Source organism: Canis lupus, chromosome 19, assembly GCF_048164855.1.
Source record: "Canis lupus baileyi chromosome 19, mCanLup2.hap1, whole genome shotgun sequence".
Lineage (NCBI taxonomy): Eukaryota > Metazoa > Chordata > Mammalia > Carnivora > Canidae > Canis > Canis lupus.
In genome coordinates this window covers 5,131,594-5,155,853 of record NC_132856.1, presented here as the reverse complement: position 1 = coordinate 5,155,853, position 24,260 = coordinate 5,131,594, and the positions used below count along the sequence as shown (strand labels likewise).

Below are 24,260 nucleotides of genomic sequence, written 5' to 3'. Positions count from 1 at the left end.
AGAGGTCGGCTTCCATCTGGAACTGCGCTAAGGCACCTCCGGGGTGGCGGTGGGATGCGAGACAGGCACATAGGGGTTGAGGCTGGGAGAGGGGCCCACTACTCCATCTCACCACCATCCTCGGTGACCTTGCCAGGATTTAAAATTTAGCTTCCTTCCCTCCCAAACACTGGCAGGAGCCCTGTGCTTGACTCTGGGGTCAGGTCTCCCCCCCAAAAGCCAAGAGAAGCCAGGGGCACCTCCCTTTTAGGGAGGCTTCTGGAGTATTTCTAAATGAGGAAATATTAAAATAGGACTGTAAAGATGTTGGTATATTTTAAATGTATAAATTGAAGTGATAAACACTTTGACTCATACACACAAATAGAATGTAATATTGTGTTCTTCTGAGTATACTTACAGGACTTCTAAAAATGATGTTAATTTCTAGACCACTACAAGTGCAGGATTTGTAAAACATAATATTAATTTCTACAGGCCTATTACTGGCCCAGTGATGAGGGCCGAGTTTAAAATTAAGTGTTGCGTTTTCATTCACCAAGGTGTGTATATAACCTTATCCTGATGGAATATTTCTTGATTTTGAGTATCCCAATAAATGACCCCACTGCTATTCTCTCCCTCTCCATAGGCCATGCCCAGGAGAGACCCAAGGAGGGCTTAGGGCCTTGGAGGGCTTATCGTCTCCTAGGGGTGGAGAGAAGTCAACAAACACGGGTGTGGAATATCAAGAGTCAGCCAAGCCAGTGTGATGCTACGCATGACAAAGAAAACTATTGTTTTCCACCAAAACGTACATTATTGTAGAGTTTTAGAAACTTATGAGATGTAGCTAAAGCTTTACCCAAAGGTAAATTTATAGCCTTAAAGGCATTTGCTGGAAAACGAGAAACGATGGAAATAACCTAACTCCTCAAACCAAAAGGATTGATAAGTAAGTTTAGCCCCAAAGAATTTTGGAGGATGAAAATGATAAAGATGACAAAAAGTCAAGGAACAGAAAGCACGGCGGCAGGAACAGAAGCTCGCAGACAAGCCGGGCCGCCCAAGGCCTCGACGCCAGCTGCGGGCGAGTCTCGCGCCTGCGCAGGGTCAGTCGGTCCCGTCCGCTCCCGGAGCCCGGGCGCCGCGGCACGGACCTCGCGGCTGCGGGTGGGCGTCCTGGAGGCCTGGGGACCGCCTGCCCCGGGCGCGGAGGGCGCGGAGGGACTCGCTGGGCCGGCCGCGGGACGTCAGCGTTTAGGAGACTCGTGTGCTTTTTTTTGAATTCAAAGTTCTTAGGAGTTTATTCGCTATTTTTCTGTTCACACCAAAAATCGTTGTCTGATAGGAGTACGAAGGTCTATTTCGCCGAATTTCTTTTTAGATTAAATGTACACATCAGAGCTGCTGGGGGGGGGGGGTGGCGGGCGATGGGGCGACAGTCGTCCCAGCGGGGCGCGGGGCCGGGGCGCGGGGCCGGGGCGCGGGGCGCGGGGCGCGGGGCCGGCAGGCGGCGCCCTCCCTCCGTCCCTCCGTCCCTCCGTCCGTCCGTCCCTCCGTCGCTCCGTCGCTCCGTCCCTCCCTCCGTCCCGCCCGCCTCCTCCCGCGCCCTCCGCTCGGGCGCCCGCTCCCGCTCGCGTCGCAGCCGGCACTTTGCAAAACTCCTCGCCCGCCCGCCCGCCCGCGGCGGCCGCAGCTCCGCGCCCTGCCCGCCCCGGCGCGTCCGCGGGGCAGCGGGCGGCGGAGCGCGAGGGCGGCGGCGCGGGGAGCGCGAGGGCGGCGGCGCGGGGGGCGGGCGCGGGCGCGGGCGGCGGGGGCCGGGAGCCGGGGGCCGGGAGCCGGGAGCCGCGAGCCGCGAGCCGCGAGCCGCGAGCCGGGCCGGAGCCGAGGCGGGGCCGCGCAGCCCCGCGCCGCCGCGCCCCCCGGGCCGAGCCCCGCGCCGCGCCGCGCAGCCATGGCCGCCCCAACGCCGCCGCCGCCCCGCCGCCCGCTCGCCTGAGGCTCCGCCGGCCGCGGGTGGGGGCCATGGCCGGCGCCGCCGAGCCCCCCGGCAAGGCGGCCGAGTACCTGCAGGAGCTGACCCGGATCGTCGCGGCGCAGCAGGAGCTGCTGGCGCGCCGGCGGCGGCGCATCGAGGAGCTGGAGCGCCAAGTGGCGCGGCTGAGCCGGGAGAACGCCGGCCTGCTGGAGCGGCACCGGCGCCACCTGGCCGCGTGCGCCCGCCGCCCCGACCCCGGCCCCGGCCCCGGCCCCGGCCCCGGCCCGCAGCCGCTGGGCGTCATCCCGGAGCTCGGCGGCCGCCGCGACAAGTAAGCGGGCGCCGGGGGCGGGCGGGGCGGGGCGGGCGGGGGCGCCAACTTCTCCGGGGCCCGCTCCCCCGGGCCGGGCGGCGGGCGGGGACCGGCCAGAGCCGTCGCCCCGCGCGGGCCCGGGTGGGTCGCGAGCCGCCGTGCCCGGGACCCCGTGCGGCCTCCGGCGAGGGGCGCGCCCCGGGCCCGCGTCCTGGGGCCCCTCGCCTCTGCCTGGCGCGGCCCGGTGCCCCCCGCCCCCCGCCCGCCGCGGCGCGCATCGCCCGGGCTATTCCGGCGAGGATTAAGAGCGGGCCGCGGTGGGGGCGGGTGGGCCGGGCGCGCTCCAGCTCTCGGCGGCGGCGGCTCGCCCCCCGGGGGCCCACGTCGGTGCGGGGTCCCCTCCGCGGAAGTCGGGGCGCGCACCTGGGGCGAGGCGGGGCGCGGGGGCTTCGCGGGACTCCGGGGTCGGCGCCCGGCTGGCTGTCAGCAGCTTCAGGAAAGCTTTCCTGGGAGGCCTGGGGTAAGCAGGGACGAGGGGGAGGAGTTGCTCCCCACTCCAGATCCTGCGGGGGGGGGGGGGGGAGGGAAGGGGCTCCTGATCCTGAGTCCAGGTACAGTCATCTCAGACCTGGTGTCTCCCCCACCTTGTGGGGCTGTGCTAAGCTGTGGCCGTGGGACAGGACGCCTGCCTGCCACCCTGTGTCCTGCACCGGCCCGGCAGTGCCTCTGGGCTCTGAAGAAGGAGGGCTGCGAGGGTGCGAGGGTGAGGTCAAGGTGTGGGTCACCCTCCTGGCTCTGTGGTCGCAGGCCAGGCGGGGCAGCAAACTCCTGCTTTCTCTTTATCCTGGGAGGGAGGAGGGAGGAGGGAGGCGTATGGACAGCTCCTAGCTGGTGTCACTGAGAAAAAGCAGGGACCCTGCTGCCTCCTCCATGTACCCCACCCCTGGCTCTCTGGTGTCACTGGTCCCTCCCACAATGGCTGTGGGTCACCCGGTGCTACTTGCAGGGGGCTGAGCTCTTTTCCACCCCCCGCAGGGACTGAGAGAAAAGCTGGGGGCTGCCCAGGTGAAGTTCTCAGTAGCTTAGAGACGTGACACACAAGGGCAGGGATGCATATTCCACTTTCATAGGCAACAGTGACACACGCTGTTGGCAGATGCCTCCCAGCACCGTCCAGGGGAATGCATTTTTTTTCTTCTCTTCAAAGTCACCTCTGGTGACCAAGTGTGGGGACGGGAAGATTGGGACAGTGAGTCCTGCTTGCTGTGGGGGAATCCCCAGTGTCACATTTGGGCGGTGGCCTGGGACGGGGGGAAGCCGGGGATGTGGCTGCGGGGTCTCACACTGGCTTCCCTTCGCTGAGCTATAGCCAGAGCCTATGACGGCATCCCCTCTGAGAGGAGCGGTGGCCACACTACTGCCGGCCAAGTTCTGGGTCAGGGGAGCTTCTGCAACTTGAATATCCATACCACGTACCTGGGGATGTTGCTAAAATCCAGATTCAGACCAGGAGGTGTGGGGCGGGCGCACGAGCCCCCAGGAGCTGTGCTTGCTGCTGGCCCCCAGACCGCCTTGTGACGAACGAGACCGAGTGGCACTAGCATACTAACAGAGCACTGGGTTCCTTCAGGGTAGAGCACGCTGGGTCCATTTTCCAGCATCTGCCTTATTTCACAGCCCTTTTGGGAGGGAGAATGCTGGAGTCTCCCTCCTGTCACAGGAGACCCGGGGCAGTGGGCTCGTACCTGCCTTCTCAGACTCTTGGGGTTCAGGGTCACTGGACCGTGTAGGGGGAATGAGCTGAGGGTTCCTCTTCCCACATCTGGATTCAAGGTGCCCACTGCCTGTTGGTGTAGCAAAGTGGTTTATGCCCAAGCAGCATGGTTTAACCACTACCACCCCTCCTTGAGAGCAGCCAACTTTGATGAAGCGCCTACTGCATGCAGAACTGTTAGTCATGTGCTGTGAGACACCAAGGCAAAAGCAGAGAGCCGAGGAAGAGAATAAACAGCTCTGAGTAGAGAAAGGGACGTGGGCAGACCTGGGTCCGTTGGTCGGCTCTGCACTTGCCAGCCAGTGACCATGGGACAAGTCATGCCTCCTCACTAGCCTCAGAGTTTGTTTGTTTTAATGCACACACAATGGGGATGATCACAGCCGCCTCCCATACCTTTTCTGAGAGTTTAGGGAAGATAATGGGCATGGAAGAGCCTGGTATACAGTAGGTGCTTAATGCACTTCAGATTCTTCCCAAGTCAGTCAGTTTCTCCTTTCTTTGGGGCCAACTGTGCATGGGCAGGAGGTGAGTAAACTTCTGGACAACCTGGGTGAGACCTCCTGAGATCCTGCACCTGCAGTTGAGCCAGGAACATCTGCGGGTGAGCTTCCTGAGGCCACAGCCAGTGCAAGGCCACGGCATTGGGATTACTTCTCCCTGGGACACCCGGCTCTACTTCCTCCCCATGCTGGTGCACACCTACCAGTGGGCGCTGCAGACAGGAGTCCTCGAAGGCAAAGGTGTATTGAGCATGTCAGGCTCAGGCGGGCCTGGCTAAAAACCTTTTCTTAAGCAGCCACCAGCTGCTCTAGCTTGAGTCACAGGCCCCTCACCACCTGCCACCACGTGGACAGGCTGCCCCTGCATATCCAGAAGGTGCGATGTCCCCCTTTTGCTGAGGGATGATGGATGCAGGAGAAAGATCCCTGAAAAGGCTCATCCTGGGACAGTAGTGATCTTGAGCCACCTCATCCAGGCACAGCAGAAACTTTCAAGCCCCAAACTTTAGGTCTTTCTCAGAAGTTCTCTGTTGAAAGATAGCATCATGACTTTCTCAGCTCTGGGGACAACGGGGTGAAAACAGGGAAGAAAGAAGATGCCTTTGGTTACGTTGGCTTATTTACTTGATTTGTTTCTGACATCAGAATTCATAACCAGTGTTTAGTCGGCTACCTCCTAATGATGTTTCCAGGACCACCCCCTCCCACTGGAGGTCCAGGCACAGTGGATGAAGGCAGGCCAGATCGATTGGAACTGCTGTGCTTTCCTTTAGATAGTCAGCTTGAACTTGAGCAGACATGGCTGGTGTCAGGGAACCTGCAGAACCAAATCTCCGGTTAGCAGGGGTGAGTGCCTCGTGGCCACGCCCACCGAAGGCCCCCTGTATGCCCAGCTCTGCTGCAGGGTTTTGCATTTACCAGCTTGCTGCATGGCCACAAGAACAGTCGCTGCTCCCATTCTATGGATATGTAGACTGAAGCTCAGAGAGGTCAGGTGACTTGCTCAGGCTCTCCTACCCCCTAGCAGTGGAAGGGGTAGGGACTCAGGTGGTCTGGCTCTAGCTCCTGTTCTCACCTGCCACCACCCGCCCTCCGTGCTGCAGGATGATCAGATGACCCCTGAGATCCTGCATGATGCCCGGCCTCCAAGGCTGGAGGAAGCCCAGCATTGTCCTGGCATGTGAGATCAACATCACCCGAGGTGAGAGGGGGCAGCGGTTGAACGAGTTGACCCCTCCCAGCCTCTGATCTTCCAGGGTGTCTCAGCAGAAGTAAACCCAGACCCCCAGAGGTTGGAGAGAAGGAAGGCCCTGTTAAGCGACCTTCCTTGCTTCCCAGTCCCTTCCAGCCCTCAGGCGCTGTCACATCACTCGGAGAGGACGTTTTGCTGAAGCTCTGAGTTGGTGACTCACTCTGGGGGAGGTTTCCAGTGGCATCCAGTCTCTGTTGACTTATCAAACAAGCGCTCTCCCCGGGTCTGTGGTGACATTAACCGTGATGATGGTGCAAGCAGTTCGGAGGGAAGCACAAGGGTGGCCCGTGCGGAAGGGACGGCAGACAAGAAGTCAGGACACAGGCTGTACTTGGGAGGGTCCTGGAAGGAGCCTCTGGAAGCTAGCAAACCCGTGGTCCCAACTCCAAGGACCCGAGAGCATTCTGTCTCTGCCTCCTTGTCCCCTCTTAGAGTGGGGACCACGTACAGGCCCCAAGAGGACCTGAGGTTTTTTCCTGATCCCAGAGGGTGGAGGCCAAGGCAGCGGAAGGAGATACGGTGTCCACGGCTTCATGAAATAACGTTCTTGTTCTCCCAGCCAAGAGAAGGCAGAGTATCCCATGCCGAGGAGGATGTGTCGGCCAGAACGAGCTGCAGCACGCGGTGGGAGGCGGCCGGCTGGGACAGTGTCTCCGACTCCCAGGGCTCAGGGCCATCGCCGCTCCTGTTTCCCCGGCAGGTGGGAGAGCCTGCAGAGGGCTGCGGAGAGCGTGCTTCTCTGAAGTTCCCTCGCAGCCGTCTGACAAGCTAAGCAAATGATTATTTTACAACCTGGAAAATAAATCGGGAAAAGCTTCTTTATCTGGCTCGGCTCAAGAAAAACAGGGAGCAGTGCCATGTGTGAGATGAAGCCAGGACCGGCTCCCGTTCCCACATCCGCGTCCACCTCCACCCCCTGGGTTCCAGCCCCCGGAGCCTGCAGAGATCTCAGGAGCCTGCAGAGATCTCTGGGGCCGGGATGGGGGGGGGGTGAGGATGGCATCAGGAGTTTGAGGGGCAGCAGCCTTTTTTTGTCGGCTGGGTGGCTACTTGTCAGCTGTTTCATCTACGGCAGGGTTTCAACAGCTGATGATGGCTTTTGTTCTCTACTGTCTGTTTTTGTAAGAAAGAACACCGCTCTGCCTAACTTGGGAAGGGCACTGTCTGAGCTTGTCAGGGGTGGGGGGGAGTGTCATCTGAATAATGGCCACAGAGGAGCAGAGAACACAAAGTCAGACAAGCCGGGTGTGCCGCAGGACCTGGGATGGGGAAGACGAACCCACCTAAGTGATATGGAGCAGAAGCAGCACCTGAGGCCAGGAGGCTGTCCGGCGGCCCACTGGAGTCCACCACCCCTCACCCAGTGCAGCCCCGGGCCAGGCTGCTGCTGCCCTGGCCCCAGCTGTGAGGCAGGCGTCACTGGGTGGTGACATCACCGAGTGGCCTTGGGCATCTGAATCCTGTCCCTTCCTAGGGCTTGTGTTTCCAGCAGGATATGCCAGACCAGTTCTTGGAAACACAAAGTGCGGGGCGCTTGGATGGCTCAGTCGGTGAAGCTCAGGTCATGATCCTGGGGTCCTGGGATGGAGCCCCACATCTTGGGCTCCCTGCTTGGCAGGGAGTCTATTTCTCCCTCTGTTCCTCACTCCCTTCGTGCTCTCTTTCTCTGCTCCTCACCCCACTCGTGCTCTCTCTCAAATAAATAAAATCTTAAAAAAAAAAATAAGAAAGAAACACTAAGTGCTTCTGTCATAATAGGTGAAGAGCTACGATCTTGAGTTTTTCAAAATTTTCCCCACCCCAGCTGCCCTGGCCTCACTTTGAGGACCCTCCGGGCTACCCAGTGACCAGCACCTGAAGAGTTAAGCCCTGTCCTGGCAGTGGGTGTGGGCGATCCCCGTCCTGTGTGGGCTTTCCAAGTAGGGCAAAGCATCACCCTCGGCTTTCTGAAGCTGGTACCCTCCAGCCCCCCGCCCACCCCACCATGTACATGAGGAGGGCTACTTCTGCTCAGAAAGATCAGAATCAGGAATTGCATAAAGTGCCTGGCATTAGAGAATGCAGTGAATGGTAGCTCCAGGGGCAGGAACAGCTACGATATTGAGAATACTTTTGAGGATTGTTTTCCCTAACCTTTTATTATGAAAATTTCCAAATATACAGAGAAACGGAGAAAACTGTACAAGGCTTCTGCCCTTCTACCCTCTCCAGTTCTATAATTAAAGTTTTATACTATTTGCTGTACTACCTGCCTGTCCTTCTTTGAGGGTATTTAGAACCATGTTGATGGGAAGCTAACATTTATGGAACACCTGTTGTATACCAGGAACCAGGCCGAACACTACATGAATGCTATGCTATCTGCATGTGCTTTTACTTGCTGTTTTTTTTTTAAGATTATTTATTTATTTATTCATGAGAGAGAGAGAGAGAGAGAGGCAGAGACAGAGGGAGAAGCAGGCTCCATGCTGAGAGTCCGATGGGGACTCAATCCCAGGACTCCAGGATCTCACCCTGGATGGAAGGCAGGCTTTCAACCGCTGAGCCATCCAGGCATCCTTATTCACTAACTGTTGAACACTTGAGCACCTCAGTGATTGTTATCCTTGATCTGGAAAGCTCCCCCACTGCCTCTACTTGCAAACCCGTGAACATGGACATAGGCCTGTGGAGAAAGTTTGCAGAGATATTGGACCAGGATAGGAAGTGGGGTCAAGTGGTGTGCAGCCCCGGAGCAGGAAGCAGATGGCCACCCTCAGGTGTCAACAGGGGCTACCTGGAGGAGGTGATAGTTGAGCTAGAAAGAGGAGGAGGAGGAGGATGGTATCAAGCCAGGGAAACGACACATGTGAAAAGGGAGATGAGAGGTGCCTGGCAGATTTGCAGGGGTAGGGGTGGGAGGTGTTGCCAGTGGCCATGCCAGGCCTGCAAGTGGGAACAGTTGGGCCAGGTGAGGTTCAGACAGGCAGGGACCAGCCTGTGGTACTTGCTTAGTTCCCAGATTTCAGCTGGGTTGAGGGTGTGGAGTGGCAAACAAGACTGGCTCACCCTTCCCAAGCTGTGCTGTGTCTGAGCCCTGATTGTGAAATGCTTGGCTTTCCTTCTTGGAGGAGGCAAGATTCACAGAGAAGCAGGACAGAAATCCTGGGGTGTTTTGCACCTAAACTTAGAATGCTCCGATTATAGCCAAACCACAGTAATAACTGAGCCCGTTCCACACTGTGCCTTGAGCTGACACCTTCTCCTCAGTGTCTCTCTTCCTGAGCTAACCCTGTGACAGCTGGGAGCTGTTATCATCCCATTGTGCAGATATGAAAACCGAGGCTCTGAGAGGTTAAGCCGGTTGCCCGCTGTCACCCAGTGGCAGAGGTGGGATTTACACCCAGGTCTGTCTGCCTGGAGAGCTTGTGAGGCTCCCCACCCCACTGTGCAGCTTCAAAGCCGTTTGCTACGTTGTGTAAATGTTTTGCAAAACATGGAGCCATTTCCAAATCTGTGTGTGGCCAGCTCCCCCAAACAACTCAGAATTAACTCCAGGACGCCCCACCCTCACCATACCCCCCTGCCAAGGACAGCTATGACTTTTCTCTTTGAGTGTCAGAATTGGCCTCTCATTGTGGTCACCTGGGAAGAGTTAGTTCACTGCCAGGAGTGCAGATCCCTTTTTGGGAGAATGATGGTGGAAGCCTGCTGCTGGTGGGGCGTCACAGGCAATAGGTGTGTGTGTCCGTGTAGGGGAAGGGACTCTCTAAAGCTGGCAAGTGCCACCCAGCCAGTGCCAGGCATTCCGCTTCCCCACTCCAAACCTTCGAGCATTTGCCAGCCTGCTAGAAAGCTGTTTGTGAAGCAACCTCAGGCCTTTCTCCATGTGTTCATTCACCCAGGACATGCTGGGACACTTGGTCATATGGGGTGTTGACATATGTGCCCCTCTTCTGGCCCTGCATCCCCACCCCTGCATCCCTTGTTGATTTGAACAGCTTGTTTGCTCTGTGTATGCCCTTGCATGAAGAGTGTCAGGCCTTACACAGAATCAGGGCACCTGAACCTGGCTCTCCTCATTCTGAACCACAGGGAATAGGGCATCCGAGGAGGGTGTCCTGGGATGGCAGATCTAGAGGAGCCTCTCACGGCAGGTCATTTGCAACCGGCCTGCAGAGTGCCTGATGTGGCAGGCCTGAATGAGGTGCTGTGTGGGGTCCCACTGTGGACCCCACTGTCTTCCTGGATGGCCCCAGTGCTCAAAGGCAAAGTTTTCAGCCTGTATCTAGCAGTCCTAGGGCAGCTGCTAGGGACCCTCGCAGAGATGTCCTCTAGTACACAAGTGTAGATTATTCGGGGATAGGTTGCAGGGGCCTCTGGACAGCCTGAAATTGAACCTGAATGGGCTGGTGGCCTGTGTGGTCAACTTGGGGCCAAGACTCTGATGGGGCCATGGCCTGGAGCCCAAGCTTTCCTTCCTCCCCTGTGGCATGTGAAATGAACCTCTCTGAGCCTCAGCTTCATCATCTCTAACGGGACAGTGGATCCAGGGGGACAACCAGATCTCCCTTTGAGGGTTGCCCTGAGAGGGGAGCATGCATGGTTGAGGCACAGTGAGGAGACAAGTGTGTCCAGAGCAGAGTGAGCAAGGGAACAAGACAGCAAAGGAGAGGAGGGGTAGGGTATGTGCAGTGGGGCTGGGCAGAGCGAGAGGGCTGGAGAGGCCCGGGGAGACTTTGGGAGACAGGTGTCACTGGGGTTGCTGTGCAGAGGAGGGCTGGGACTGTACTCAGGTGTGGACAGGACACCTGTTCCTGGGGGAGGCATAGGGCCAGTGAGTAGGAGTTTGCGGTAGATGTTACAGGACTTGGGGTGTGGGGTGCTAGGAGGTTGGCTCAGGGTGCTGGTGGAGCTGAGCAGAAGCACATGGTTTGTGGATAAAAGGAATGTGGTCCCATCCTGTCCCCTCAGCCAACTACCTGTCCAGATGGGAAGGAGAGAAGCATTGCTTAACCAGAAGGAAAGGCTCCAGATGGAGGAATACATGTAGATCTTTGTTGCCTGTGGTGTTCTTGGACTGGTGAGTGAGTGGGGGCTGGCTGATGTCCCTGGACCCTGCCTCCAGGTCCCCCCCTCACACACCCTTCTGGAGAAGCAGCTCAGGTGGGGACACTCAGCTCCCCCAGGGTGGCTAGGGGTTCTAGATGGCTCCTGGTCAGGATACACACATAGCACAGACTCATGCATAGTCAGGGCACACACTGTGGGGCCAGATCACTCCCTCCACCACGTTCTGGCTGTATTGCCTCTGGCCAGTCACGAAGCCTCTCTGTGCCTCAGTGTTTTCACCTATAAAATAGGGTTATGAAACATCACCTCCCTCCGAGGGGGGTGTGAAGATTAAATCTGTAATACAAGCAGAGAAGAGTACCCCTCATCCTTGCCAATTTGTGTTGCTGTTTTTTCCTCTTTTTTAGATGGAGAAGAAATAAGACATGAGAGGAGTCACGGGATCTAGAGTCCAGTGGCTGGGTCTTGGCGTTTATCTCTCTGTTATCTGTTTGGCTTCTGCACATTTAATGTAGCTGATCATGAATCCAACCCTTTGCAAGACATGCCATCACCATCCCTTTCACCTGCAGTTAAAGGGGGAGACTTACATTGTTTCAAAAGGATGGAGGACTCCCCACAAAAAGGCAGAGCTGTCTAGAATATTCTGTGCCCCCCGCCCATTACGGGCTTGCATCTCTGTCTAGACTTCTTCAAGGCTCTGCTTTACCCAGCTCAGCACTTCTAAACTTAAGAGATGTGTAAAATCCTTCACCCACAAGTGGTGTCCAGGGAACTGACCCCTGTCCCCACTCGATGCCCACCTGTAGGCCGACCTGCTCCCTCCCTGGCCCCTGTGGTGAGCCAGGGTGTGGCCGAAAGACTCAACAAATGCCAGCACACTGGGGCCTCACCACTAGCGACTTTTCCCCATTTAACAGATGATCTTGCAGGGCTGCAGTGAGGACCAAGTTAAACAGTGGGAGCGGAGGCGTTTTGAAAGTCTTAACCCGTTGTATGAATGTCTCTTCACCCAGAGATGGAATAAGGGATTATCATTATCACCCTCCATTGATAACAGGGAATGATTGTGACAACTGAGTGGTGTCTTTTTTTTTTTTTTTTTTAACTGAGTGGTGTCTTATAAACACTTCTACAGCTCTATGAAGTACCACTGTCGTGCCCATTGTACAGGCGGGGAAACAGAGGCACAGAGAGGCGAGGGTGGTAGGGAGAGTGGGGGTTTGACAGGGATGACCCCAGCACGTTCCCAAGAGAGCTGCTGTCTAGCCATTTTTAGGGGATTCCTTAGATTTCAGCCCATTGTGTTTAGAGAAGAAACTTTGTATGATTACAGTCCTTTTAAATGAATTGACTTATTTTTGGTTTTTTGTTTGTTTTAAAAGAGAGATTGTGGCAGGGGTAGGAAGTGCACAGAGGGAGAGGGAGAGAGAGAATCCCAGGCAGACCCCAGGCTGAGTGTGGAGCCCAACATGGGGCTCGAACTCACGACCCTGAGATCATGACCTGAGCCAAAATCAAGAGTCGGACACTCAACTGACCAAGCCATCCAGGTGCCCCGACTCCAGACTCATTTTTTAAAAAAAGATTTTATTTACTTATTCATGAGAGACACACAGAGAGGCAGAGACACAGGCAGAGGGAGAAGCAGGCTCCACGCAGGGAGCCCGATATAGGGACTTGATCCCAGGACCCGGGTCACGCCCTGGGCTGAAGGCAGAGGCTCAACCGCTGAGCCACCCAGGCGCCCCTCCAGGCTCATTTTAAGGGCTAAGACGTGATCTGTCCCGGAGAATATTGCAAGTACACTTGAGAGGAACACGCAGTGGCTGCTGGGAGGTGTTCTGTGCCAGCTGTCGGGTCTGTCTGGTTGGTTCCCGGTGTTCAAGGCCTCTGGTTCCTTGTCGAACTTCTATCTAGTTGTTCTATCTGTTAGGAAAAGTGAGGTGCTGATCTCCCACGATGGGTGTAGAATTCCACGCCTCTTTCTCCCTTAATTGCTGTCAGTTTTTGCTTCATATGTTTTGGGGCTCTGTTGCTTGGTGCATGCATGTCTGTAAGGATTGTATCTTCACGATGCACTGACCCTTTTGCCCTTACAGAATGTCCTTCTTTGTCCGCAGTAAGAGTTTTTGTCTTAATGTCTATGTTTGATATCTGTGTAGCCACTCCAGCTCTTTGGCTTCCTATTTGCGTGATATTCACTTTTATATCTTTTTCTTTTCTTTATTTTTTAAAATATTTTATTTATTTATTCATGAGAGACACAGAGAGAGGCAGAGACACAGGGAGGGAGAAGCAGGCTCCACGCAGGGAACCCGATATAGGGACTTGATCCCAGGACCCCGGTCACGCCCTGAGCTGAAGGCAGAGGCTCAACCGCGGAGCCACCCAGGCGTCCTGTAGGTGACTTTCTAGAGCTGACCAAGACCCGTTTGAAGGGCAAAACATCCCACATATCTCTGTCCTCACCCAGAGAGAATGAAGGCAGAGGCAGGAACCAGACAAAAGTATCTTTGGTCATGGAACCCAGAAGTGACAGGCCTCAGGGTTCGAGAAGGCTGCCGAACAGGGAGACGGGGACACGGAATGGACCCAGACAAACTGGGTCTGTGCTGAGGATCCAGCCCAGAAGCTCCCATGGGGACAAGGAGGATGAATTCTTTGTCTCTGCTGTGCCTGTAAGGGGCCCTGCCTCGGGGTGGGTTTTAATGAAAGTGTGGAAGGACGGAGGCAGGGAAGGTGGGAGGGAGCGGCGGAAGGAGGGATGGACGCCTTCAATCTACCAGGCTACAGGCTCTGGTCACCTGTGGCTGTGTAACAGCTCGCTCTCCGGGAGGCTGCAGGTCAGGGCCTGGGCAGGGCTTCTGTTCTCCTTGGGGGTGGATGTTATTTGGTGGTGTTCACGTCGAGGTGAGCTGGTCTGGAGGGGCCAGCACGACTTCACACACATATCTGGGAACTTGTGCACAAGTGTGGGAGGCCAGGCTCAGCTGCACATGTGGCTTCTCCAGCATGGTGGGCTCGAAGAGTCAGGACTCTTTCTCAGGGGCCAGGGATCCCAGAGCTGGTGTTCCGGAAAGTCCAGGGGGAGCTGAGAGGCTTTGTGTTGACCTGCCCCTGGGAGTCCTGGAAGGTCCCTCCTGCCGCCTCCTGCTGGTCTCCGCAGCTGTCCTGAATCTGCCACCCCAGGTGTGCGCAGGCCACGTGGTCTGAGGCTGGCACAAGTTGCCCTCGGAGCTTGCGCACCAGTGGGGTCCGCATTGGGCCTCTCGCTCCACATGGCATGTGCAGCCTGTCCAGCCCCATTGTGGCGACCTGTCGGTGTCGGGTAACTTGTCATTCTACACTTCATTCGGAGACCAGCTCCGAGGAGCCTAGGACGTCCCCAGCTCTGCCACCGGGCCGAGACCTGGGCAGGGGACCCGAGTGGGCCAGAATTCCCACCCCGTTACTCAGGGAACACTTGCCCACTCTTGCCAGCACCCCCTCACTCTGAGCTGTATTTTTAACTCCTGCCATATGGTGAAGCAGCCAAAACATCCAGGGGAGAGAAAGAGGGTCTGGAGGAAATCATCATGCTAATGCGTTTTGGATCACTGCAGTCATTAAGAGCGTGGCGTCCTCATCCCTGCCCGCTGTCTCCCAGGCATCATGGACCTTGTGAGCCCATCACTCCTGCCCAGGGACGTTGTTGTCCTGTGGGGGCAGGTGGGGCTTCCCACCAACTCACTCCTGTCCATCTGGACCTCAGGGGACTCAGCGAGCAGGGCAGTCACACGTGTTTCCGGACCAGCTCCAGGGAGAGGATGCTCCAGGGTGCGCTGAGCCCTGAGTGGTCGCTCGGTGAGCAAGTGGGAGGTGGTCACCCCCTCCCTCTCCTTTCCATTCCTTCCCCGGGGCTGTTCATCTCAGCCACACACACACAGGTATTTCTCTTGCTCAGAAACCCGCCCCTGGTGGGGTGGCCAGGTGGCTGCATGTGCACTGCACTGCCAACCCACTGCAGACGGGTGCTGTTGTCACACCCTGATGCCTTTGCCCACGCTGTTCCCTCTGCATGGCATGCCCTTCCCACACCTCCATGCCTGCCTCCAGAAACCTCACGTGTCCTCTAAGGACAGGCTCCCATCTCACAACTTTTCATGATTTTATACACTTTGGGATCAGTCCTCTCTTTCCTCTGGGAGCCTCCCGCCTGACTTCCCATGATCATGCCGTGCCGGGGCGCCTGCCTCTCCTGTCTCTGGGGTGAGCAGTACCCAGGTCCCTGCCCACCTTTGAGTGGTCTCCAAGCAAACTACTCATATTTAAAATCAGATATTTTGGATAAATCCATGATTGTTATTTGGACAAGTCCAGGGTCTCCAAAATGGGGTGTGCAAACCCTGGTGTGGGGGGGGAGGCAAAAAAACATGATCCTTGAGGTATAGGGAAAAAACGGTGGGACTTCTCTTTTCCTTGATTATTTAATTTCATCCATCAGTATCAGTTGGTGGACTCTTTGGCTATGTGCGTATCATCAGTAGAGTTGTGCCTACGTTTATTGTATGGATGTGTGTTCAAACTCTCATTAAAAAGTCCACTGGCTGAGTTTCTACTGCTTTTCTCCTTGAGCCAGCTACTTTTCTGGCATTGGAAGTCTCTACCATGAGATTGGTTGAAATAAGCATTTATTGAGCACCCTCTGTGTGCTAGAGAGAGAGAGAGAGCAGGAGGAGAGGCAGAGGGAAAGGGAGAGGGAATCCCAAGTAGACTCCCTGCTGAGCAGGGAGCCCAATATGAGGCTTGCTCTCATAATCCTGAGATCATGACTTGAGCTGAAATCAAGAGTTGCATGCTTATATGACTGAGCCACCCAGGTGCCCCCAGCTGATCCCCTTTTTATCTGCAGAGCCCCACTTTATTTTTTATTTTATTTTTTTAGAGCCCCACTTTAGAGATGAGGAAATTGAAGCTCAGAGAAGTGAAGCGTGAGCTCTCAAGTGGCAGGGCCAAACATGAGCAGTGACTCCCAAAGTGGTGCTTTATCCATTCTGCTTTGTATCTGGGGTCCTGAGGCCTACCCCTGGCCAAGCTCTCGGGCTCTGCCCAGGTGGTGGGAGCTGGCCTCCACCGTGTTTCTGTGGTCTCCGGAGAGGATGGAGAGGCTAGCCATGCTCTGGATGTGGCATGCAAAGTCTCCACTCTCGTGGATAGGAATCAGCAAGCCTGGTGTCTTTTGTCTACCCAGAAACCTGAAAGCTGTAGCCCAGCAGGAGAGGACATGGATGGATCTGGAGGACAGTGGCAACATGAAGACTCTGGCCCCTGGGGGCACTCAGCAGCATGGGGGTGGGGTGGGGGGGACCTTATTCATTATCATCCTCCCAGATCTCCCTTCACTAGATGCCAAAAGTCCTGTCCTCCTCAGCTGGAGGAGACCATAAGGTTGGGAACAGCATTTGTTTTGCCAGAATGTCAGCTCTTCTCGGCAAGGACTGCTTTTATTGTAAAAGGTAGCATCTTTAATCTCTCTGCTGAACTGGAACTTCAGGTCCAATCGAGTAAGTAGTCATGGAACCTTGTGGATGCAGACATGCACCAGGGAGAGGGACAGGTGGGAGCACAGGGAGGCAGCCTCACAGCCTGGTAGGGAGGTGCCCAGGTGCCCTGGCCTCTCCCCTATGCAGTCGGCTGTGAGGAGAGCCTGCTTGAGGGGCTGCTGGGCTGGGGAGGTGAGGGAGGGTGTTAGGAGGCACAGGGAGCCCCAGATAGTCTGAGTACCCCTTCCACATTGCCCTTCAGGGACTCCATGTCCTGAGTTTTACCTGTGTCCCTCTAGAAGGGGGTTGGCTTTCTATTTCTTCTCAAGGTGACAGCTTCAGCTGAAGCTCAGTTTTTCTCTCTGAATGGTTTTCCTTTGCTTCAATTTGATGGAAACAAACCACTTCCTCCCCAGCACATGAGCTGGTGGCCAGCCTGCTCCCCAAGTTTAGACTAGAAAAGTCCCCAGCTAGGCTCTGGGCCTGTGGGGCCTGTGGGCTCAGCCCTGCCTGGCCACGTCGCAAGTGGAGCTTGGCTTTTTGTCTGTAAAAGGCCAATGCTGCTGTAGTGAGACCCATGCTGGGTCCTCAGGGATCTTCCACAGTTGAGACGCTGTCTCAGGTAGTGGCTTAGATGTGGTCTCGGTTGCACAGGGAGGCCAAGGGCCGTGTGGTCAGTATTGAACACTGTCACTTCTCAGGCCCCATTTGCCAAGTACAGTTTGATCGACAAAAATTGCTGATGTGGTGGGTGCATGCAGGTCTGGCTTCAGAGACCGGCTCTGTCCTGAGTAGCTGCAATGTGTCTCCTCACCTGGAAAGGAGGCACAAGAGGAGGGAACAGGGCTGTTCCCATGGGACAAAGCTGGTAAGTCCAGCACTGGCTGTAGGAAGGCTCACTCTGTCGCAGTCCACTGTTGTCATTATTTTGGAAATTGTGGGAGAAATGGTCAAAGGGGTGTTGGAGGTGAAAAAGGGAGGGTGATCCTTGCACTGCATGAGACCGTGTGTGTGACCCAGACGGGTGTCCCCAATATTTGCTGTCCTTTTTGTTCTTTAACACTGAAACTTCTTTTATGTGTGTTTATGTGTTTTGTGTTTTGTTTTTTTAGATGGTCACGAGGTCAATCAGAATACAGAATGCATTTCTTAGCCTCCCTGGTACTTCAAGATGGCTATGTGACTCTGTTCTGGCCCTTAGTGTGGTGTGCAGCTTCCAGGATGCGTCTTTTAAAGAAGGGGTGGGTCTTTTGCCCCTTGCTCCATCTGGTTGGATGGAATGAGAAAGTGATGGCTGGTGCACAGTCAGCCATTTGTGGGTTGTGAGGACAAGGGCAGCCCCACAGAGATGAAGTGGGCTGGAGGGAGCCTGGGCCCCTGATAATCTTGGGGAACTACAGCACACAACCTGGACTGCCCACCTCCAGGCTCTTATATGAGTGAATAAAACCATGCGTTTAAGCTCGTGTTAGTACATCTGCTTTTGGCCCCTCTTACTGAATCCTAAGGTTACGGTGATGGTGGTTTTACAACTGTGATTTGAAGATGTTTGACCACATCTCTGCGAGCCTGAAGCCTCAGAGTTTGAGTCATGGGGAGTGGAGGTGGGTCCCCCAGGGACCCTAGATTGTTAGCATTGTTGCTAAATTTAATCTTATTCAGTAGATGAGGGCCAGTTACTTCATATAGTATGAGTCACAGCAGCAGTGGATTGGCTGACTCAGGCCCCCCCGACCCTGGCACTAGTGGATGGTGGCACCCAGTGGGAAGTGATGGGCACCGGCAGGGTTCTCTGCTGTGCGGGCCAGGAAGAGGGGGAAGAAGCTGGCCTTTTGGAAAGTGGGAAGGTGGACATGTGGACAGAGCTGGGAGGAGGAGAGGCAACACAGCTGCAGCTCATGGCCCTCTGGTCCTTCTGCTCTCAGTGCCTGCTGGGAGACAGGCAGACAGACAGACAGATCTTGATGGGTTGTGGTGAGGGTGGAGAACAGAGACAGAGGGACAGAAGGAGCCCCAGGGAGAGGCAGAGGCTGAGAGATATGTAGGCAACCACATGTCTGGGACTCTCCCTCTCTCTTCCTTCCTTTCTTCCCACATGTGTTGAATTAGTCATTGATTTATTCATTTATTCATTCACTTAACCAGCACTTGCCGAGCCTCCGAGTGCCAACCTGCAGGCCAGGATGCTGGAGTCAGCCCTCAGGGGGATGCCTGCTGATGTGCGGGAGGTGGAGGGAGGGAGGAGGTGCGCCCATCAGAAAATGCCTCTGCTGCTGGTTTTGGGGGTGCTGTAGGCTGAGACTGCAGGCTGCAGGCTCATGCTGAGACTAATGAGAATCATTATTATAGGAGTCGGGCGAAAGCGAGACTGAGTCCCAGATCCAGTAAGGTGGACAAGGGGGTGCATTTTTACTGTTTGCTCCCCAGCCCTGCTGTGTCCCCCCGCCCCAAGTCCTCCAGCATCCTTACCCAGCAAACAAGATGCTTTCACAGGCAGGGGAGGGGCCTGCTCTGATTCAAAAACCAATTTAAGTTTTAAAAGAGGAATTGTGACAGGCAGTGAGGTGGGGGTTGGGGCACAAAGCCTGAACCTGGGGTGTGGTGGGGAGGGGTCTAGCAAGTCAGCCGCTGGGGTCTGTGGAGCACAGCTCTGAGAAGGTGAGCTCGGAGGCAGGCTTACCGGGGTCCCCCTGGTCTGCGAGGCCGGCGCCCAGCTCAGCAGCGAAGCCAGAGCTTTGGGGCTATTTATATCCACTCCAGCAAATCTTTTGATCTCTATGATCCTGCACAAAGCCTGGTCGTGCTGGCTTTTGCACGCTGGCTCTCCTGGGTCCCAGGCTCAGGGAGCAAGAACGAACTGACTTCAGAGTAGGGCTGGGCAGGAAGGACCTCCTCGTGCACACCCGAACCCAGGGGGGGGGCGGAGAACTTGGCCACAGGCACAGCTTGGGTGTGCCAAGCCCGGGCTCTGTCCTGAGGGGGTTAAGGGGCACTGGAAGACAGCAGGCCTCAGTTTTACTCAGCATTTACTATATACTGGATACTTTTTTTTTTTTTTGGTCCAGAAGAGTGTGGTCTATTTTACTTTTAAAAGTTGTGGCAAATGCATGTCACATGAAATGTGCCACTGTAACCATTTTTTAGGTGTCAGGTTCAGTGGCACTGAGTGCACGCACAGCGTTGGGCAGCTGTCCCTGCCGGCCGTCTCCAGAACTCCTTTCATCTTGCAGAACTGAAACCCTGTCGCCGTTGATCACTAGCTCCCAGTCCCCCTCCCTTGACGACCACCATTCAGTTTCCTGTCTCTGGGACCTCGTATAAGTGGAATCCTACAGCATTTCTCTTTCTGTGACTGGCTTCTTTCGCTGATCATAACGTCCTCGAGGTTCATCTATGTCAGAGCCTGTGTCAGAATTCCCTTCCTCTTCATGGCTGGCCATTATTCCAACGTGTGGATACATGGATAGACCACACTTGGTTTATCCACTCACTCTCTCGATGGACACCTTGGGCAAGTATGAATAGGGCTGCTCCCAACATGGGCATGCAGATGTCTCTTCGAGACCGTACTTACGCTTGCTTGGGGTGTTTGCCCAGGGGCGGAATTTCTGGCTTATATGGTGAGGTGCTAGAGACTTTCAGGTAGAGGAACTCAGCTCTCACAATATTGCTGAGCTGAGTGCTACTGTCAGGATTTCACAGATGTGGAAACTGAGGCAGAGGAATGTGAGGAGGTGGAGATAGGGGCGGTTGCAGGGCAGCCACACGATCCTCTGTCTTGGCTCTTACCCAGGGAGGCATGTGGCCTGCTTCCTCACTTCCTTTTGGGGGGGTCCCCCTTCCCTCAGCACTCAGTCTGAGACTCTGAGACTCTGGCTCTCCCCCGCAGACTCTCCCCCAGCCCCCGTTTTCCTTTTTGGCACTGATCCCTGCACACTGTGTCCTGGATGTATTTGCTTATGATCTGTCTCCCCTGCAGGATGCTAGCTCCACTGGGGCAGGGTTTTGTTGTTTGCTTGTTCTGGAAGCTCCAGCAGCTGCGCACAGTAGGCCCTCAGGAAATACTCACCGGGTGGCTGATAGCACAAAGCGGGCCTTCTCTCCCTTTCTCAATGCTTCTGCTGGGGTCCCCGGGTGTCCAGCTGAGGGGCCCTGCACCTGCCCCCAGGCCTGGCCTCGTTCCCCCCACCAACAGAGCTCCTCTCTGCACCCAGAGCAGCTGCCAAGGGCAGCCCAGGCCCAGTGGCCTCACGCCCGGCCCTGCCTGGCCCTACACTCAGGGCTGACAGTGATGAACGTCCCTCCACCACTCCAAGTTATTAACTCGGCTTCCGACAGGCTCTGGCTGCTTCAGGCTCAGGGGTGCTGTTTGGCGATTGGGAGCATCTCCGATGCAGTGACCCCATCTGCTGTGTGCAGGCGTCCCCACCACGCACACCGCACAGTGACTGCGGCTGCAGCCCTCCCCGCTGTGTGTCTGACCTCCCGTGAGGAGGCTGAGTTAATCACACTCGGCAGGCGTGGTGCATTTATCATCTCGGTCCAGCCAAGGCCCCTGTCCAGCTTCGGCCATTCATTTCTCCCCCGATTCCATGTCTGACCATTCCCTCCCCCTGGCAGGGTGGCCATCCTCTTCTGCTCTTCCAGGTCCCCGTCCCTCTGTGTCCGTCCTCAGTGCACATTAGTGATTTGTGCACGTGTTTCTGGGTTGCTGTGAGCAGATCCCCTTTACCACCGTCACTCTCAGGAGCTCCTGCCTGGAGAAATGCTTCAGCGACCGTGACCACACAGCCCACCTCGAGGCAAGGGAGTTGACTGTCCAGGACCCTGTGGGTCGGGCGGGGACAGCCTCACCTGGAGCCCTCACTCTGCCTCGCCCCCTTGCAGACCTGCCCTGAGAGCACCCCTCAGTTGCCAAGGTCCCTACTGCCAGAAACCCACGCTGAGGCATCTCATCTTTCTCGTGTCACTCAGTTCTGTGTTTCCGACATGAGTGTCAAGGCTGATGCATGCCCGGCTGGTTGCTTCTCCCTGACCAGAATCCTCTAGGGGCGGGGAGCGGGGTGTCCACCGATCTGCCAGCTGCTCTCCTGGGGATGGACCCTGAGCTGCCTCCACAGCAGCTCACGCTCATTGAGCGGCGTCCTCCTGCATGTCACCTCAGAGGCCTGTGTGAATGTTTCCTTCGCAGGAGTGGCCACTTTGCATGCAGCTACCAGCTGTCAGGGGTGCAGGACCCCAAGCATGGTGAGATTGTTCTCCAGAAAGGTGCCACCAGGCTGTGCTCCTAGAGCAGGGCTGTGTCTTCACCCCCACCCCCATCCCAGGCATTACCTCCTTCTTGGTGGTTCTCTGCTCCTCATGCCCTCCTGGCTTTAAAGCTGCCTTAGTGGCATCCCCGCTGCCCCTTCTGCCACTCAGTGGGTATAAATGGCCCCACCGTTTAGGATTGGGAGGAGGACCCAGGGGGTTACTGAAACTCAGGAGGGCTAGTGCCCTGCAGGTATTCAGGAAGGCCTGCTCCTACCTACCCATGTAAAGACCACCTGGTCCTCCACCACCACCGCGCAGGCAGGCAGGCTGGAATTTGTTTCCAGGACAATGATTTACTGGTTTAATAATACAGGCTGTTCCCTGCAGCCAGACAACCCGGGGTCCAAGGCCAGCCATGTGACCTTGGTGTGCTTAACTCCTCTGTGCCTCAGTTCCTGTGGCTGTAAAATGGGGTAATGACTGCACTTCAAAAGGTCATTGAAGGCAAAGGTGGGCAGAGTGTGGGCCCAGAGACCCTGGCGTGTAGGGTGTGGTCAACACACGCTGGCTGTTCTTTTTATTGCTATGATGAGTATCATGGCCTATATATGTGACTGACCCAGTGCACCTGGGAGTGGGGGTTTTTTGCTCTTGACATCCCCACACCGAGGGGCTGGCCCGTTCTAACCTGGTTTTACAGTCACAGGCAAAGATCCTTATTCCTGTCACCTGAGTTTACAGCAGTGCATGCAAAAACGGCTTCATGCAGTCACAGGAGCTGCTGATGCCTCCAGGTATAAAATGCACCGATTTATGAAATTTGCCTAAGAAAAAATGGAGCAGATATTTTACAAACCCATAAAGCCCCCAAAGAGGGCTCTTTAACACTAGCTCCTGGCTGACCCACCTGGAATGACTGGGGTCACATTTAAAGGCTTGGAGTGTGGAGGACCATAAATTACCAAGGAAACAGAGCTGCCTGCCATGAATTCATGGATGTATTGCCCAGGGGAGATTCACCTCGGACCTTTGGGGTAAGGCTTTGGCTCTGTCAACCTTCCTGGGGCCGCACATCCCTGGCCTCTGCCCCCTGCCCCGGTTCTGCCCCAGGAGCCCAGGGCACAGAGGCACAGTCATGTGTTGCCACAGGTTACAGAGGGTAGGGAGGGCTGGGGTGATGTTGGGCCATGACATAATCCCGACAGAGGCTTCCCTCAGTGGATGCTGGTGAGAGCTCCAGAGCTGGGATGACCCTGCAGAGATGTCCCTAACTGAGGCAAGGAGACTGGTCCTCTGGCCCTCTGCACGGACCAGACATTGGATGTGGTTGCCCCTGAGGAAGGGAGTCATAACCTTGGCCCAGGGTGGCTTGCAGAAAGGGGCTTGGGGGAGAGGCCCCAGCCAGCAGCACCACCAGCAGTTGCAGGATCTGGGCCCCCTGCCAAAGGGGGGCCTTGGTGGCCACCAGGGTGTCCAGTCTACCTGGCCAGGCTGCTCTTTCCATGTGTAAAACAGAGGGCATCCCTTCTGCTCTGAAAACCCCTCCTGTGCTGTTTTCCTCTGAGTTGGCAAATCGGGCCCCTCAGACTACGCCCAGATGACAGATATATTTTTAAAGCCTGAATTAGTTGCCAACGTTTATAGATCTGGAGCTTTCCCATGAAGCCTGAGATTTCCAGTTTTTCTCGAACACTGAGCAATGCCCCCTCCCTTGCATGTGAGGATCCCTGGCTGCAGGGTGGCCAGCCCCATGCCTAGACAGTGTGGCTCCCATGGTCACAGCCGCTGGCTCCCCTCTGGTCCTGCCAGGGGCTTTGCAGGTACACCCCTCTGGCCTGCAGGTGGCTTTTCACTTTGTTCCTCATTGCTCACTCAGCCCATGTTTGTGGGGGTTCTGACTGTTCCCCATCCTGGGGAACTTCTATTCTAGTGTGTGTGGGGGGTGGGGGGCGGTGGACAAGCTCCAAGAGAGAAGCAGGTGAGTGTGCATAGGAATGTCCAGCAGAGGGGGCGCTAGACAGAACTATGCAGGGAGCAGGGCAAGGAGGTGGGGAGTGATGGGGTGCAGTTTAAGGTGGTCTGGTTGGGGAGGGCCTCTGGTGGGTGACCTTGAGCAATGCAGAGAGCAATGAAAGTGAGGGGTGAGAGTTGTGGGTCTAGAGGTACCCCACTGCTCTCAGCAGTAGGCCCCTGGGGACCAGAGCCTGCCACTTTGGAGGCTTTCTGCACCCACCTCACAGCTTCATGCTGCCACATGCTTGCTCAGCCCAGAGACCCCACATGCCCTCAGCTTTGAGCCTCCTCCTCCTCTATTTGGCCTCCGTTTTAGGCCTTGTCCCCAGGGTCACTGGGCAGGATGGTTGTCTATTTCTATGTCCATGTCATGCACCTGGAGGACTTTGGGGTCAGGGTCAAGGTCAGAGTTAGCCTCCGGGCCGTCTTGGTCTCCATGCCTCGCACAGAATAGAGGCCTGAGCTGGAGTCAGGGAAGAGGCAGCTGTGGGTCAGGTGGACAAAGTTAGATGTAGATGCTCCTGAGGGACACTGGTTCCCAGGATGCTGAGGACACCGGGACGGGGCAATCAAGTACCTTAGGAACTTGAGCTTTTGACCTGCCCTTTGCCGGTG

The 24,260-nt window shown here is 56.0% G+C and overlaps 1 protein-coding gene across 7 annotated transcripts in view; it reads left to right on the top strand.

The window, feature by feature from the left end:
• The first annotated feature begins 1,992 nt into the window (after positions 1–1,992).
• The window catches only part of IQSEC1 (IQ motif and Sec7 domain ArfGEF 1), a 377,635-nt gene continuing 355,367 nt past the window's right edge, over positions 1,993–24,260 (top strand). For all 7 annotated transcript variants that reach the window (XM_072784960.1, XM_072784961.1, XM_072784968.1 and 4 more), the window contains exon 1: positions 1,993–2,291. In XM_072784960.1, the coding sequence (XP_072641061.1) occupies positions 2,008–2,291 (284 nt within the window). In that variant the 5' untranslated portion in view covers positions 1,993–2,007. The remainder of the gene's footprint in view (positions 2,292–24,260) is intronic.